This window comes from Rhincodon typus, chromosome 20 (assembly GCF_021869965.1).
Source record: "Rhincodon typus isolate 14 chromosome 20, sRhiTyp1.1, whole genome shotgun sequence".
Classification (NCBI taxonomy): domain Eukaryota; kingdom Metazoa; phylum Chordata; class Chondrichthyes; order Orectolobiformes; family Rhincodontidae; genus Rhincodon; species Rhincodon typus.
This window is the reverse complement of record NC_063351.1, coordinates 36,503,789-36,518,824: the sequence shown is the minus strand read 5'-3', so window position 1 is coordinate 36,518,824 and position 15,036 is coordinate 36,503,789. Positions and strand designations below refer to the sequence as shown.

Below are 15,036 nucleotides of genomic sequence, written 5' to 3'. Positions count from 1 at the left end.
TAGAACTGGTATTTTCCCTTTTGGGCCTTTCCATGTGCTTCACATGATAATAAACATGAATCAAGCTTTTGCCAGCTGGTGCAAACAACAGTGATATCTATAGGGGAAACCTCCGGATCAGTCAAAGTGAGTGAGGCAAGAATGAAGTGTGTTTAGTCAGAGAAAATCATATTCTTGTGAGTGAATCAGAGAAATTTATTTTGAAATACTTACTTTAAATTATCTAGGCACTGCAAGCCCAGTGTGGTGCATATTTACCACTGTTCTCTTCTCCCCACTCATACACTGTATTGAGTCTGCCCAGTGTTGAATGAAGAATAGTTTTCTTATGTCAATAAATTTTGAGAGATCTGGAAACTCAAAATGCTCTAGTGGTTTCTTAAGATAGTTGAAATTGTATAATTTGTGATGATGCCAATAATCATCTAATTTCACCACAAGCCATCTGCAAACAAAAGCTATTGAATTATATTTCCATCAGTACTTCTGTTCCCTGACTTGAACTGTGGGATGAATGTGTCTGGGTTGAGCAGACTACAGTTATGATGTCCCTTCTGTTCTGTAAACTGTAACAGATGTGAAAGACTAGCTTTTGCATCTGTCTCTGCAGTTAATGAAAATAACTAATTCCCCTATCAGTAAAATATATCTCATTTGGACTATTAATCTCAAATTCACTTATATGACCAGAGCACGGCAGTGACCCATTTTAATTAAACAAGATTGCCTTTAAAGTTGCAAATTACAGTGCATATTTACATGTTGAACAGTATTTTACCTACACAGCAAGTTATGATACTTGCTTATCGTATGTTGCTGTGAAAGGCGATATTTTGCCCCTGAGAGGGGAGGTCTTGGGTTCAGTCCTTTCTCCAAGAGTCGTCAATAATTAATTATATTTCCATACCGAGGGAATCCTACGTATGTAGAATACTGTCCCCCAAGGGCAGTGTTAAACTAAAACTCAGTCTTACCATTGAATGTCAAAGAGCCTATGGCACTATGCAAGGAATTGTTCAGAGGTCTTAGAATTTCTTTTTCAACTAAGACAGCCCAAAATGAACAACTCATCTTAATTATGGGACGTATCTGTGCATAAACTGGCTGATATATTCACCAATGCAATGCATCAAGATGTGAAATGCTTCAGCATGTCCTAAGATGAAGCAGAATATAGGTGTCACTCTAACTTTCTTGAATATTCGGTATACAATCCTTTCAAAAGAAGGTGACTGTCCATTGTTTTCTCTGTACTCCAAATGGCCACAAGAGGACATCAGAAAGCATAAATCCACTGAACGAGTAATAAAGCAAAAGCTATTCATACATTTTTTAAAAAATCCTCCTTGGTTATTTTGTGATATTTTGTCCAATTTTCTCTGTTATTTGTATTTTTTTCTCTTTCAAGATCTGTATTTGTTTTACTTATTATACTTGTCCCGTATGAGACCAGGGGAACTATGGGCAGCAAGATTGTACTATTAACCATAGTCAATTGCAATCTCTTTTTCAGGTCCTCATTAAACATACTTTCCAGGTCGTTTTGTCAAGTCCCATTGTCTTTTTCCATCTGATAATGACCATTCAACTTCCACTGTGGCAGGCTGTACATTCGGGAAACAAAAATGCGTGCCCTATTTGGGATACATGATAAAATCTGAACTGCTGTCAGTCAGGTGTTTGTCATAAGTCATACAGCACGGAAACAGACCCTTTGGTCCAAGCAGTCCATGCCAAATGTAATCCCAAACCAAACTAGTCCCACCAGCCTGCTCCTGCCCATATCCCTCCAAATCTTTCCGATTCATGTACTTACCAGAGTATCTTTTAAATGTTGTAACTGTACCTGCACCCACCACTTCCTCAGGCATTTCATTCCACACGCGACCCACCCTCTGTGTTTAAAAAAAAAAAAAAAAAATTGCCCCGCATGCCCTATTTAAATCTCTCTCCTCTGACCTTAAAAAATATGCCCCCTGGTATTGAAATCCCCAATCCTAGGGAAAAGACACCTACCATTAACCCTATCTATACCCTTCTTGATTTTATAAACCTCTATAAGGTCACCTCTCAACCTTCTACGTTCCAGTGAAAAAAATTCCCAGCCTATCCAGCCTTTCCTTATAACTCAAACATTCCGTACTGGCATCATCCTGGTAAATCTCTTCTAAACCCTCTCTAGTTTAATAATATCCTCCTATAACAAGGTGACCAGAACTGGACACAGTACTCCAGAAGAAGCCTTATCAATGTCCTGCGTAACCTCAACCTGACTTCCCAACTCCAATACTCAAAGGACTGAGCAATGAAGGCAAGCGTGCTAAATGCCTTTTTAAACATCCTGTCTATATTTGATGCAAACCTCAAAGAATTATGTACTTGAACCCCTAGGTCTGTTTGACAACACTACCTAAGGCACTACCATGAATTGTATAAGTTCTGCCCCGTTTGATGTATCAAAACGCAATACCTCGCATTTATCCGAATTGAACTCCATATGCCATTTTTTAGCCCATTGACCCATTTGATCAAGATTCCTTTGTAATTTTAGAAATCCTTTTCACTGTCTACTGTGCCACCAATTTTGGTGTCGTCTGCAAGCTTACTAACCATGCCTTCTATTCATGGTCATGTCCACCTCAATCACTGCAATGCCTTCAGTAGATTGACTGGCACCAATCTTTATTCATGTTAATTTAAGTTGCTGATAACAAGTGGAAAGGATTCCCATGCAAAATCTTTGACAGAATGGAGGCTCAATCTTAATAAACTGATTAGATTTGTTACACAGTACTTAAGAGTTATTTACACAGTATCTGTGTTGTGCGGCAGTCTCTTGAGACATCAGGATTTCCTTGAGAGGACTTACACATTACTGTTAGTTGAACAGAACAAAAAATTAGAACTGCTGGAACCAAGCTGGCAACTACTCCCAGGAGCAGTTCTGATGACTTATGTCATGATGTCAGTTAACCCCTTTAAGTGTGAGCTATCTGAGAAAACTGACACCGGCAGAGTTGCATATTTCTTACTCCATTTGCCTGATTGATATAATTGACTTCTTTCCTAACGCTTATTTTTCCTATAATGAATTTCGATAAATACAGAATAGAAATACATTCTACAATCCATCTAGTCTGTGCTAATATCCAAACTCAACATCATTCTTCTTTGTCTACCTTATTTCTGCCTTTCAATTTCATCTTCTATTCCTTTTCCTTTCAGGAACTCTTCAAGTTTCCTCTTGAAAACATCTAAGTTATTTGCCTCAGCTGCTTCTTGCAACAGAAAGTTCCACATTCTGACCACTTTCTCAGGAAATATATTTCTCCTGTTTTCCCATTGAATTTATAGGTAACTATTTGGTGTTTACGGCCCTTAGTTTTGCATTCTACAAGGGGGAATATTATCATCTACCCTGTCCAATCCTTTCATAATTTTAATGGCTTCCATCACATCATCACAGGGCCTTCTGAAGAAAATGCCTTTTCTGATAGCTGCAGCAAAATACAAGGCTTAATCTTTGTGATACCTATAATTTTTCAGTTCTGATATCATGTTGTAAGTCTTTTTTGTACATTGTTTGAAGACCAGGACCAGGATTGTACGCAATATTCTAGATGCAGCCTTACCAAAAGCCAGTAAAAATATTACATAACTTCATTATGGTTGAATTTGGTATTCCTATATGTTAATCTGAGTATTTTGTTGGGATTTTGAGATTGCCAACTGATCTAGAGCGCTGTCTTTAATGCTCATCAGGATCCCTTTATATTTACTCCCCTTTCGGTCTCATTTTCTAAAGTGCAGGTGATGTTTTACTTTTCTGATCACAGTGCATCACCTCAAATTTTATCTTTAGGGAGTTAAGTGATAATTGAACTTTAATAATCTGCAGATTTAGCTTTATTTAATTGTGTTGTGGTGGAGTTGAGACCACAATCAGATCCGATATGATCTTATCAAATGGTTAACCAGGCGCGAGAAATTGAATGGCCTGCTTGTACTCCTTTGTGTGTTTGCACGTATGCTCGTATGTTTGCATTACATTTTCCACAGTCTTAGCTCTCCCTCCCAATATGGTACCAAATTCAGATTTAGATGTGTTCTGTTGCCTGTGCACCTGTTTATGCCATTTGTTTATTCTCTTAGTGCAGATTTTATGATGTCACAAAATAATACACAAGCTTAAATAATGAAGATTTCTTCACAGTGTGGACACAATCTTATCCTGGTTTTATTTGGAAACAGCAGTTTTGCGAAGGCCACATCTTTTTATTTTCCTTTTTTTTAAGACAGTAGCCTAAAATAGGAAAATACTGTTTTAAACCAAGAAGTGTAAAAAGAGATGGCTGCAGTTTTAGAAATTATGTTTACTGGAGCATATTGGGAACTGTGTTTAGTGTTGTGTATTTCCCTGTACAGGAACAGCAAAAGCTGACACCACAGAGCTGATGGGCTCTGAATTAATGCGCAGCTGCCTCATGTTATGTTTTGGCTCCTGAACAGGTGACTATGGCTTGTGAGGGGCACATGGAGTTGGGAACCACCCAGCCTACAAAGAGAAAGCATGTATCAAAAAATCTCTTTTGTGGATGTACCAGAAAGTCACCAGAAACAGCTACTTGTCTTCTAATCACTTTTCCCTGTAAATCCCCTGTTGAAGGAGGAATGAAACAGTTTTAAAGACAAATTCTCAATCAGTGAATGGAAGTGCGTATCAGCGTCCAAACAACCTTGCATCAACAGCAAAAAATTATAAAGAATTGAGACGAAGAGCAAAAAAAACTACTTGTCAAATCCGGTGGTCCAGACTAGTGCTATCAAACAGTGTTGACCTGATTATTTTTTGTCTCTCTCTTATTTGCTGCAAGACCTGCTATGTTTCTCCAGCACTCCCTGCATTTGTTTCAGATTTCCAGAATTCGTGATTCTTAGTTCATTTTAGGTAATTTGGAGATTTTGGATAGTTTCACTACATCTCCTCATAATTGTGACTCCAGGAAAAGTGAGACTTGATTTCCAGCACTACCCCAGTGCATTTGACAGTTTTTAAAATTGTCTCTCAATTATGTGACACGTGTGACTAATTATGTTTGCAGCGTGAGCAGCTTAACTGACTTTCCAGTCAATTCACAACTTCTTTTCAAAGCTACAATTAACAAAAAGACATCAAGAAGATGTATTGCGCCCTAAAAAGAATCAGATTACCTTCTTTTTCGCCAAATTACTAAGATTTGTGGATTTAGATGGACTGATATCAATTCTTTTCCCCTAAATTTCTACAATTCCTGCTTTTAGAATGACTTTGTTTAAATCGTTATTATGGACCAGACCAAACCCCCTTCAAATATATCAAGGAGACAGCCTAGATCCTAACATTTTTTTGATTTAAAGGCAAGTGTAAGGTGCTGTGTTCCAAATGTAATTCGATTGGTTACAGTATTAGGCTTTAAGCAAAACACACTCTATTCTTAGTCTACGTTTAAAATATAAAGCAAAAAATACAATTGGTCTAACTTTAACTCTATTGGACAACTTAACAGAATAATAGAGTATTTAACTACTAAATAACAACTGTTCCAATATAGTAATTTCCAATAAACACACCATTAGCAAAGGTAAATTTGTTAAAATAGATCGTCTCACATGCAATGTTTCTCCAGTGCAGGAGGAAAGAACATTGAGGAAATTCTGGCAGAGAGCGATAGAGCTCAAATGTTTTGCTGTAGCAGGGAGAGATCTATGGCAGCTTCAAAACCCCAAGCACTGAAAGCTAAACTAAAACCCTGATTTTTTTGGGAACCTGACGCCACCTATTCATGCAGCTTTTATTGTTCGAACTTCATTTAAAAATCCCCATGGCTGTCAAACTGTTTACTTTATAGGCTTGGAACAGACTCACTCGTCACCTCTGCCTTAACTTCTCTTCATTTTCTTAAAGAAAAAGGACAAAATACGCCTCTTAAAGCCATAGTATCATCACATTGCTGTTAAGCACTGGGTTGAATTGTTAAAGTCCCTGACAATTTGAAAGAGTTGGAGCAACATGCATGACAACCTAGCAGAGTACACTTGAAGATCACAGCATGAATACATGTATGTTTACAGATGTTGACATCACTCTTCCAATTGATTCAATATTATGTGTCTAGTGATTTGAATTTCCTAAAGAAGATATATTTAGAAGAGGTGAAAGCGGTTGCTTTGCTGTATTTTGAAAGGTACTTCAGATGGACACAGCAATTAAAAGGGCAATGGTTTAACGTGAAAATACCAAAGAATGTGCAAGAAATAATGATGAATTTGGTACAAATGTTGAATTGGAAGGAGTGGGACATGTACAAAACACTAGAAGCCCAGCATTGGAATCTAGAAGACAATATTTGGTAGGAGAAAGTTGCGGAGATGTATCGAGACCAAGGCCATAATGATCCCATGTGACCCATAATGAAATTTAAGGATGTCTATCATAAATTCACTGCATTGCAGGCAAAGTGGGAATAATGTTGCTGCATGCCCAGGTTCAAGTCCCACCTGCTCCAGAGGTGTGTCATAACATCTCTGAACAGATTGATTACAAAAATAGGCTAATAAAAAAATTTAAAATAAAAAAAAGACAAGACTTAGATATTAGGAACAAAAACAGAAGTTGCTGGAAAAGTTCAGCAGGCCTGGCACCGTTTGTGAAGAAAAAAAAATCAGAGTTAACGTTTTGGATCTGGTGAGCCTTCCTCAGAACTGATGGTAGTTTGGAAAATGTCAGTTTTTAATCAGAAAATAGGGAGGGGGATGGGATAGAGAGTAAACAAAAAGATTGAGCCTGAAGAAAGAGCAGAGCAGTTGGATAAACAAAGGAGTTGATAACGATCTGGCTAGGAGGGTGAACAGTTGTTAATGGAGACTGTTAGTGACTAACAATAGGTAGTGTGTAATGGCATTACACATGTGATAACAAGGCCTGGCGTGCAGGGTAGGTGTGAGTCCAGAGGGCTGCATTTCTGAAAAAGGATCCCACCCTGAAACATCAGCTTTCCTGTTCCTCTGCTGCTCATTTCCTGCTGTGTTCCTCCAGGTCCACATTTTGTTATCTTTGTTGTTCTTCCAGCTTGAGTTGAGTTTCACTGGAACACTGCAGCAAGCCAGAGACAGGGAACAGGGTGGTGTGTTAAAGTGGCAGCAACAGGCAGCTCAGGGTCTTTTTTGCGAGCAGAATGTAGATGCCCTGCGAAGCGGTCACCCAGTCAATGCTTTGTTTCCCCAAAGTAGAGGAGACCACATTGTGAGTAGCAAATGCAGTTGACTAGATTGTGGAAAGTGCAGATGAAGTGTTGCTTCACTTGGAAGGTATGTTTGGGCCCTTGGATAGTTGGGAGGGAAGAGGTAAATGGGTCGGTGTTGCACCTTCGCCAGTTGCAGGGGAAGGGGCTGTGGGGCGGTGTTGGGGGTGAAGGAAGAGTGGACCAGGGTGTCCTGGAGGGAATGGTCCCTGCGGAAGGCGAATAAGGGGGCGAAGATGAATAGATGTCCGGTGGTAGCATCTTGCTGGAGGTGGCGGAAATGGTGTCTGATGATCTTCTGGATGTGGATGCTGGTGGGATGGTTGGTAAGGACAAGAGGAACCCTATCTCTATTGCAGGAGGGAAGAGAAGGAGTGAGGGCAGAAGTGCAGGAGATGAGTCGGACCTGGTTGAGGGCCCTGTCGACAACGGTGCTGGTGAATCCTCGGTTGAGGAAGAGAGTGGACATTTCAGAGGTTCCCTTGTCGAAGTTGGCCTCATCTGAGCATACGCGAAAGAGACAGAGGAACTGTGAGAATGGGATGGAGTCTTTACAGGAAGCAGTGCGTGAGGATGTATAGGTATATGTGCGCTTAGGTCATGTTTTCTGCCTTTGTTGTTTTCTCCATAGGTAGCCATAGCACCATGTTGACCCATTTGCTACTATTTTGGACTGACTGCTCCCGTGTACTACTCCTGCTGTGCTCTGGTTTTCCCCGTCACTGCTTTCCATCCTCCCAATCGCTTTCTCTCACCTTCCTGTTCACTCCTCATCTTACTGATCATCATCATCCTCCCGCATGTCAATCACCCCTCTCACATTCCTTAATCTTCTACTCAATGGCCCACTTCATCCAACTCGGAGACCATGCTCCCAACTCAGTATCTCTCTTCCCCCTTATTGACCCACTTTCTCCTGCTCAGTGACTCCCAACGGCCATTTTCTTACCCAAGTCTCCAACTTGCAGCTTTCATTTGCTCACTTGTGCTCTTGCGCCACTCCTCTCATGAGCCCTCATTGGTGGCAAGGGTTTGAGAGGGGGAGGTAGGGAAGTGTGGCTCAGTGAATGGGCAGTGTTGACAAGCAGGATGGTTAAGTGGCAAACATTAGACTATTTCTTCTATGTTTTAAACTTCTTCTTTTGCATTCCTATATTTGCAAATGAAATAACCTAAGCGTTTATAGTTTTTCCACACATTTTATTGTGAAAAATATCCTACAGAACCTAACTACAGGTTTATATTAGTTGGTAGTTGGAAAGGTTAAAAGAGTCTGATGTACCCATTAAAGATGAGAGATGATGGTAATGCTTGAAAGTGAGGGGAATGGCGTTAGAGCAAAGAGTACAGTTTTGAGTGTTCCCAAGCGTAGTGTCAAGAAGATTATCATGTAGAGTTGTGTATTAAGGGAGCAAGAGGTGTATTCTTTCTTCAGTGCCTTCCAAGACTGTACCTTGAATACCTAGAAGGACAAGGGCAGCAAATGCATTGGAATGCTGTGACTTGAAAGTTCCCTTACAAACCTCAGCACATTCTGACTGGAATTATATTGCAGTTCCTTTCCTGTTGCTTAGTCAAAATACTGGAACTTCCTCTCTCACAACACTGTAGGTACACCCCAAAGACTGCAGCAGTTGAAGAAGGCAGCTGAAACCAGGCTCAGTTTGACAACCAGGCTCAGATGTCAATAAATGTTGATTTAGCCATCAACACTGGATCCATGAACTAATAAAAAGCAATTCCAATAAATGGTTGAACGTACAGACAAGAAGATTAGAAGAAAATCTTCAGGTAAGCATGCATCCAAGAGAACGCAAATGGAAATTCTGAGTAATGACATGAACTTACTTAAGATAACCCGAGTTTGAGAAGGCAACGGAGGAGAACACACGTGAAACAACAACGTTGATTGAGGGGAGAGGTTGAAAGGTATAATACTGGAGAAGAGAGATGAAATAAGGCATGTCTGAGATGAAGAAACCAAAAAATTAAAGCCTTGAAATGATGCATAAAGACCAAGCAATGTTTGCTGACACCAAAACTGTGGGTCGATTGCACCTGCATGCTCCGTTATGTCTTTGCTGGGTCTGGTGTATATTGGACCCCATAATGTGCTTGATTCTGCACTGCCCTCTGAAAAGGCCTAGTAGACCATGTAATTGAAAATTGGTGAGTTTTTTTATAAATAAGCAGGAGTTACTTGAAGGTTTTCTCCTTTTCAGTGTGCTGCTGTTTACAGGATTGTCACAAGAGGGCATTAGAGACCTACATTCTTGAGACTGACCTATTCCAGTGAAACGAGAACAAGATTCAAAAGTATTCATACTTGGTGATAACAAATTTTTATTTTACCAAAGCATCTGAGGATTTCATTGTCAATCTTATAGTTAAGCACCTGGCTTGATGCAAAGTACTTTTTGTTAGTTTTTACTCAGTGAATGACCAGGTTCTTCTGACATGATTTTCTTTTCCCACTTGTGGGCCATGGGTATTGCTGGCTGAACAAAGTGTTTTATTAATTTCAAGAATATGCTTTATTCATAAATTATAAATAAATACAAAAATTACGAAACAATTTTGTACAGACGTTGCAGAAGATGCAGTGGAATTTTGACATTCCTCACTAGAGTTTCAATCCTGTTGCAAGAGGAAAGGTATTTTCTATGCATGAAAGGAAAATATTTACCTTCCCATTAAGGCTATAAGAGGGTGTCTCAAAATGTAACAGGTTTTCTTTATATTTTGGCAGAAAGACCTTAGGCAGTGATCTTTAACCACACTTTTTCTTTTGGTGGTGAGCTGCTACTTTGAACTGCTGCAGTCCATGGCTGTAGTAGATCCACAACCTTGGATATCCTAGGTTTTTGACAAGATTTGTAGCTCAGGTTGTGGATGAGGCTATAGACTTGCTTGCCGAACCGGTGTGTTTGATTGCAGATGATTGCAATGGAACACCAATGGGTTCCCCAATATCAGGACTAATTGCAGAAGCGGTAACTCAAAGGTTAGAACAAACAGCACTCCCCACTATACAACCCAAACTCTGGGTCCGTTATGTAGATGACACCTTTGTGGATTATCAAACGCACAAGACTAGAAGAAACCCACTGACACACAAACAACATCCTCATCGGAGTAAATTGACAAAAGAGGAAGAGAACAATAACTGACTACCCTTCCTAGACATAATGGTACAACGCAAGAACAACGGGGAACTCCAGACTAGCGTATACAGAAAGACCACACATACGGACCAGATACTTAATTACACCAGCAACCACCCCAACATCCGTAAATAGAGCTGCTTCAGGGCATTATTCAAATGGGCCACAGCACACTACAGCAACCCAGAACAGGTGTACAGAGATGTTAAAAGGAATGGATACCCAAAAAGTACAATCGGCCATTACCTCTGCGACAGACCATAGCAAGAAGACACAACATGGCCAGACACACTAGTCACCCTACCATACATCAGAGATGAGCACAAGACTATTCAGACCCCTAGGTATCAGGGTAGCCCACAAACCAACAACCACCCTGCAACAGCTACTGATGAAAGTAAAGGATCCCATACCCACAACCAATAAAACTAACGTAATATGCAAAATACCATGCAAGGACTATGAGAGACATTACATAGGTCAAACTGAAAGAAAACTGACAATAAGGATACATGAACACCAACAAGCCACTAAGAGACATGACCACTTCTCACTGGTCTTAATACACACGGACAAAGAAGGACACAAATTCGACTGGGGCAACACATCCATAATAGCACAAGCCAAACGGAGACATGCCAGGGAATTCCTGGAGGCCCCCCCCCAATATGAGGGCTGATAACAGAAGTGGTAATGCAAAGATTAGAACAGACAGCACTCCCCACTATCAAACCCAACCTCTGGGTCCGCTATGTAGATGACACCTTCGTGATTATCAAACGCACAGGACTAGAAGAAACCTACTGACCCATAAACAACATCCTCACCGAAATAAAATTCACAAAAGAAGAAGAGAACAATAACTGACTACCCTTGCTGGATGTAATGGTGGAACATAAGAACAACGGGGAACTCCAGACTAGTGTACACAGAAAGACAACACATACGGACTAGATACTTAATAACACCAGCAACCACCCCAACACCCATGAACGGAGCTCCATCAGAAGAATATTCAAATGATCCACAACACATTGCAGCAACTGTAATTGCGCAAAGCAGAACAGGAGCATGTATACCGAGCTTTTAAAAGGAATGGATACCCAAAAAGCACAATCTGCCATTACCTCTACAACAGACCACAACAAGAAGACACAACATGGCCAGACACACTAGTCAACCTGCCGTGCATCAGGGACATATCAGAGATACATACATACGCCAAACTGGAAGAAAACTGGCAATAAGGATATACGAACACCAACTAGCCACCAAGAGACATGACCAATTCTCACTGGTCTCAACATGGGAAAAGGAGGTCACAAATTTGACTGGGACAACGCATCCATAATAGCACAAATCAAACAGACATGCCAGGGAATTCCTGGAGTCCTGGCATTCCAACTGGAACTCGGTCAACAAACACATTGAACTGGACCCGATATGGAAACCACTGAAGAACAAAACCGGAAGTAATACCAACCACCCCAGCAAACCGAGGGCGTATAAATAGCAAGCGGGACAGAACACCAGAGGCGCACTGACAGTGTTACCTAGCAGGGTGACGGGACATCAGCAATCAAACACACCGGCTCAGTGGGTGCGTCAACAACCTCGGGGTAATCTAGGAACGGTGATATATTTCCAAGTCAGGATGGTGAGTGGCTTGGAGGGGATCTTGCAAATGGTGTTGTTCTTATGTGTTGTTGCTGTTGCCCTTGTAGTTAGTAGTGGGAAGCTATTTGCATTTCTAAGGTTATGGCCAATCAGTATGGCGAGAGGTAACTATCAAAGTCATGTTTGGCCCTAATAGGGGCCATATCTGTTTAATTGACTGTTTGATGCTAGGAGGAGGAACGAGAATTTGATTTATGTAAACTATGATATCTTCAGCTTCATCTGTAAAATAAACAGTTTCTTCTTTTGCCATTACACGAAAATGACCATTAGGAGTAATAAATGGAAATTGTGTGAGAGTATATACAGCATCGCTGAAACTAGTACAAACAATGAAGGACTTAATTCTTATGACCACAGAATCCTGTTGTTGAATGACCAAATATTGTTCCCTTTTGTGAAGGAGATGTAGAGCCTGCTAACAGAAGAGACTGGTGATGGTTGTGTGGAAATTTGGAACAAGCATCATGTGTCTTAGTGAAATGTTTTGTATGCGAACATTTAACCTTGTAATATAGTCACTCTCTCTCAATCAAATGCAACAGCTTAGCTGCATATCTGTTCAGGTGCATGTAAAAATCCATGGAGCACCTCAAAGAACGAGAATTTCTTCTGATGTCCTCATCAAAATTCCTCCCTCACCCGGGGGAGTAGGAGATGAACCAGGTGAAGGAGAGAGCAGGGTGGAAGTTGAAAGTGAAATTGATAATCTTTTCTAGTTCAGAACAAGATGGGGAAGCAGCATTGATGAAATCATCAATGTACTGGAGAAAGTGCTGTGGGGAGGGACAGGAGTAGTTTTGGAACAAGGAATGTTTCACGTACTCCACAGAGAAACAGGTATAACTGGGTCTGTGCAGGCACCCATAGCCACACCTTCGATCTGATGAAAGAGGGAGGAGTTCAAGGAGAAGATGCTCAAAGTGAGGATGAGTTCAGCCAGGCGGAGGAGGATGGTGGTGGATGGGGATGGGTCAGCCCTTTCCAGGAAAAAGCGGAGAGCCCTGAGACCATTGTGATGGGGGAATGGATATGTAAAAGAGATTGCATGTATATGCTGAAGAGTAGGGGGCTGGAGCCTGTGAACTGGAAGTTTTGAAACTGACAAAGTGTCAGAAGAATCACGATTGTGAGTGGGGAAGGACTGGACAAGGGGAGGAAAAAAAAATGTCAAGGTAGGAAGAGTTATGGTCTGTTGGACAGGAACAGGAAGAAACAATGTGTCTGCCCAGACAGACCGATCTGGATTTTGGGGAGAAAGTAAAAGTGGGCTGGGGTTAGGGGACTCTGAGCTGGGAGGCTGTCACAGGGAGTTTCAGATGAGATGAGGTTGTTGATGGCCACGGATGCAATGATCTGATCCTTGATGGTCCAGGCAGAGATGGGAGGAGGTGTCTGAGACTGGTGCTTGGCCTCAGTTCTCTGAATAAGTATCATGATTTAGTGCTGATTTCTTGCCTTGTACGTTTTATCTGTTTAAGTAATCATCCAATGCTCTTTAGAATGCCTTGATTGAACGTGTCTCCACCACGGTTCCAAACAGTGCCTTCCGGATCTGAACCACTTTCTTTGTGAAAATGTTTCTTCAAATGTTAATGAATGTGCTTCAAACAAGAAAATTATTGAATGCAAAACTTAAGGACTTCTCAGTCCATTATGCAGCATTATATAAATCATCTTTGTTTTCTTTTGTTCCTCGCCAAGAGTGATGAAGTGGCTACTGACCTCCGATTTGGCATATTTATATGAATTGAACTTATAGTCACCTGAAATACAGCTGTTGTAGCAGCAGAATGTCAGTTTGTGGTTTCCATTCTATTATGCTGTTAACTCTTTAGAAGCCCTCTTTGATCCAGATTTCCAGTGATCTACAAACTAGAATTAATATATTTTTTATAGGCTATTTTGAATTTGGTTATGATTATTTATGTATATTTAATAGATTTATTTGTCTTTATCTCTCCAGCCTCCTCCCCCAACCTAAAATTATTTTCTGATGTCTGATACTGACTTTGTATTCTGCTGTGATCCCAGAAATCCAATAAATGACAACTCAGCCAGAGATACTGAACATTGACCAAGCACCCTGACTTTCAGCCCTTCATGTCTTTGTCCTAGATAATGTTGAGAATAAATGCGTCATTGGGAATCAGTTTAGCATTTAGGTTGGAAATTCAACCTTGGAATTCTGGTCCAAGTGCCTTAGTGTCATAATATGTGATGTATTTATCATCTTTCTTTGACTCAAACGGAATTGAGCAATAATTCACAACAATGCAAGAAATGAAAGTCAGTGCAATAAAAGTGTTTCCAATCAATAATAAAGAATTATGATCTATTATTTAGTGAACAATCTAAGCCTTTTAAGGTAATAATGACATTACTCTTTATTTAGGTTATTTATCCTGGGATCATATGACCGAACTGAACACATTCACTGTACCCTGGAGTTGAGCACCAAGATTTGGAAGGAAAAACCTAGAAGCTCCATCAAAACGGTATCTGCATTTGCAAATGCTACTATTCTGAAATGAAAATGTCTTATTGTTTTTGATATTGTCAGTTGGAGATCTTTATACAATGCTGAACTAAAATGAAATATTAAATATGTAGTTCTACAAAATCAAGAGAACTTGTGAATTACAAGGTTCCCCAGACAGAACCACATGAATTCCACTCTTCAGTAACGGAGACTGTGCTTTCAAGAATTATGGAAACATGTATTTTTCAGTGTTTCACATACACTCTAGGAAATATAATCACTGGCAAATGTTTATTACTTGGGTTCCATCTTATAAAGAAGTGGCATCCAATGGTTTAGTTTCAGGATTATTTTTCTTAATGAGGGCAATTTTTACTCATTACTCTGGAGTGTATTTACAATTTTAAAGCTCCATCATGTACCTGCCAACCCT

At 40.3% G+C, this 15,036-nt stretch overlaps 1 protein-coding gene across 1 annotated transcript in view; it reads left to right on the top strand.

Moving 5' to 3' along the window:
* Positions 1-15,036, top strand: part of pdzd8 (PDZ domain containing 8) — a 141,639-nt gene that overhangs the window by 4,805 nt on the left and 121,798 nt on the right. Inside the window, exon 3 of the mRNA XM_048608882.1 lies at positions 14,517-14,619. Within this exon, the coding sequence (XP_048464839.1) occupies positions 14,517-14,619 (103 nt within the window). The remainder of the gene's footprint in view (positions 1-14,516; positions 14,620-15,036) is intronic.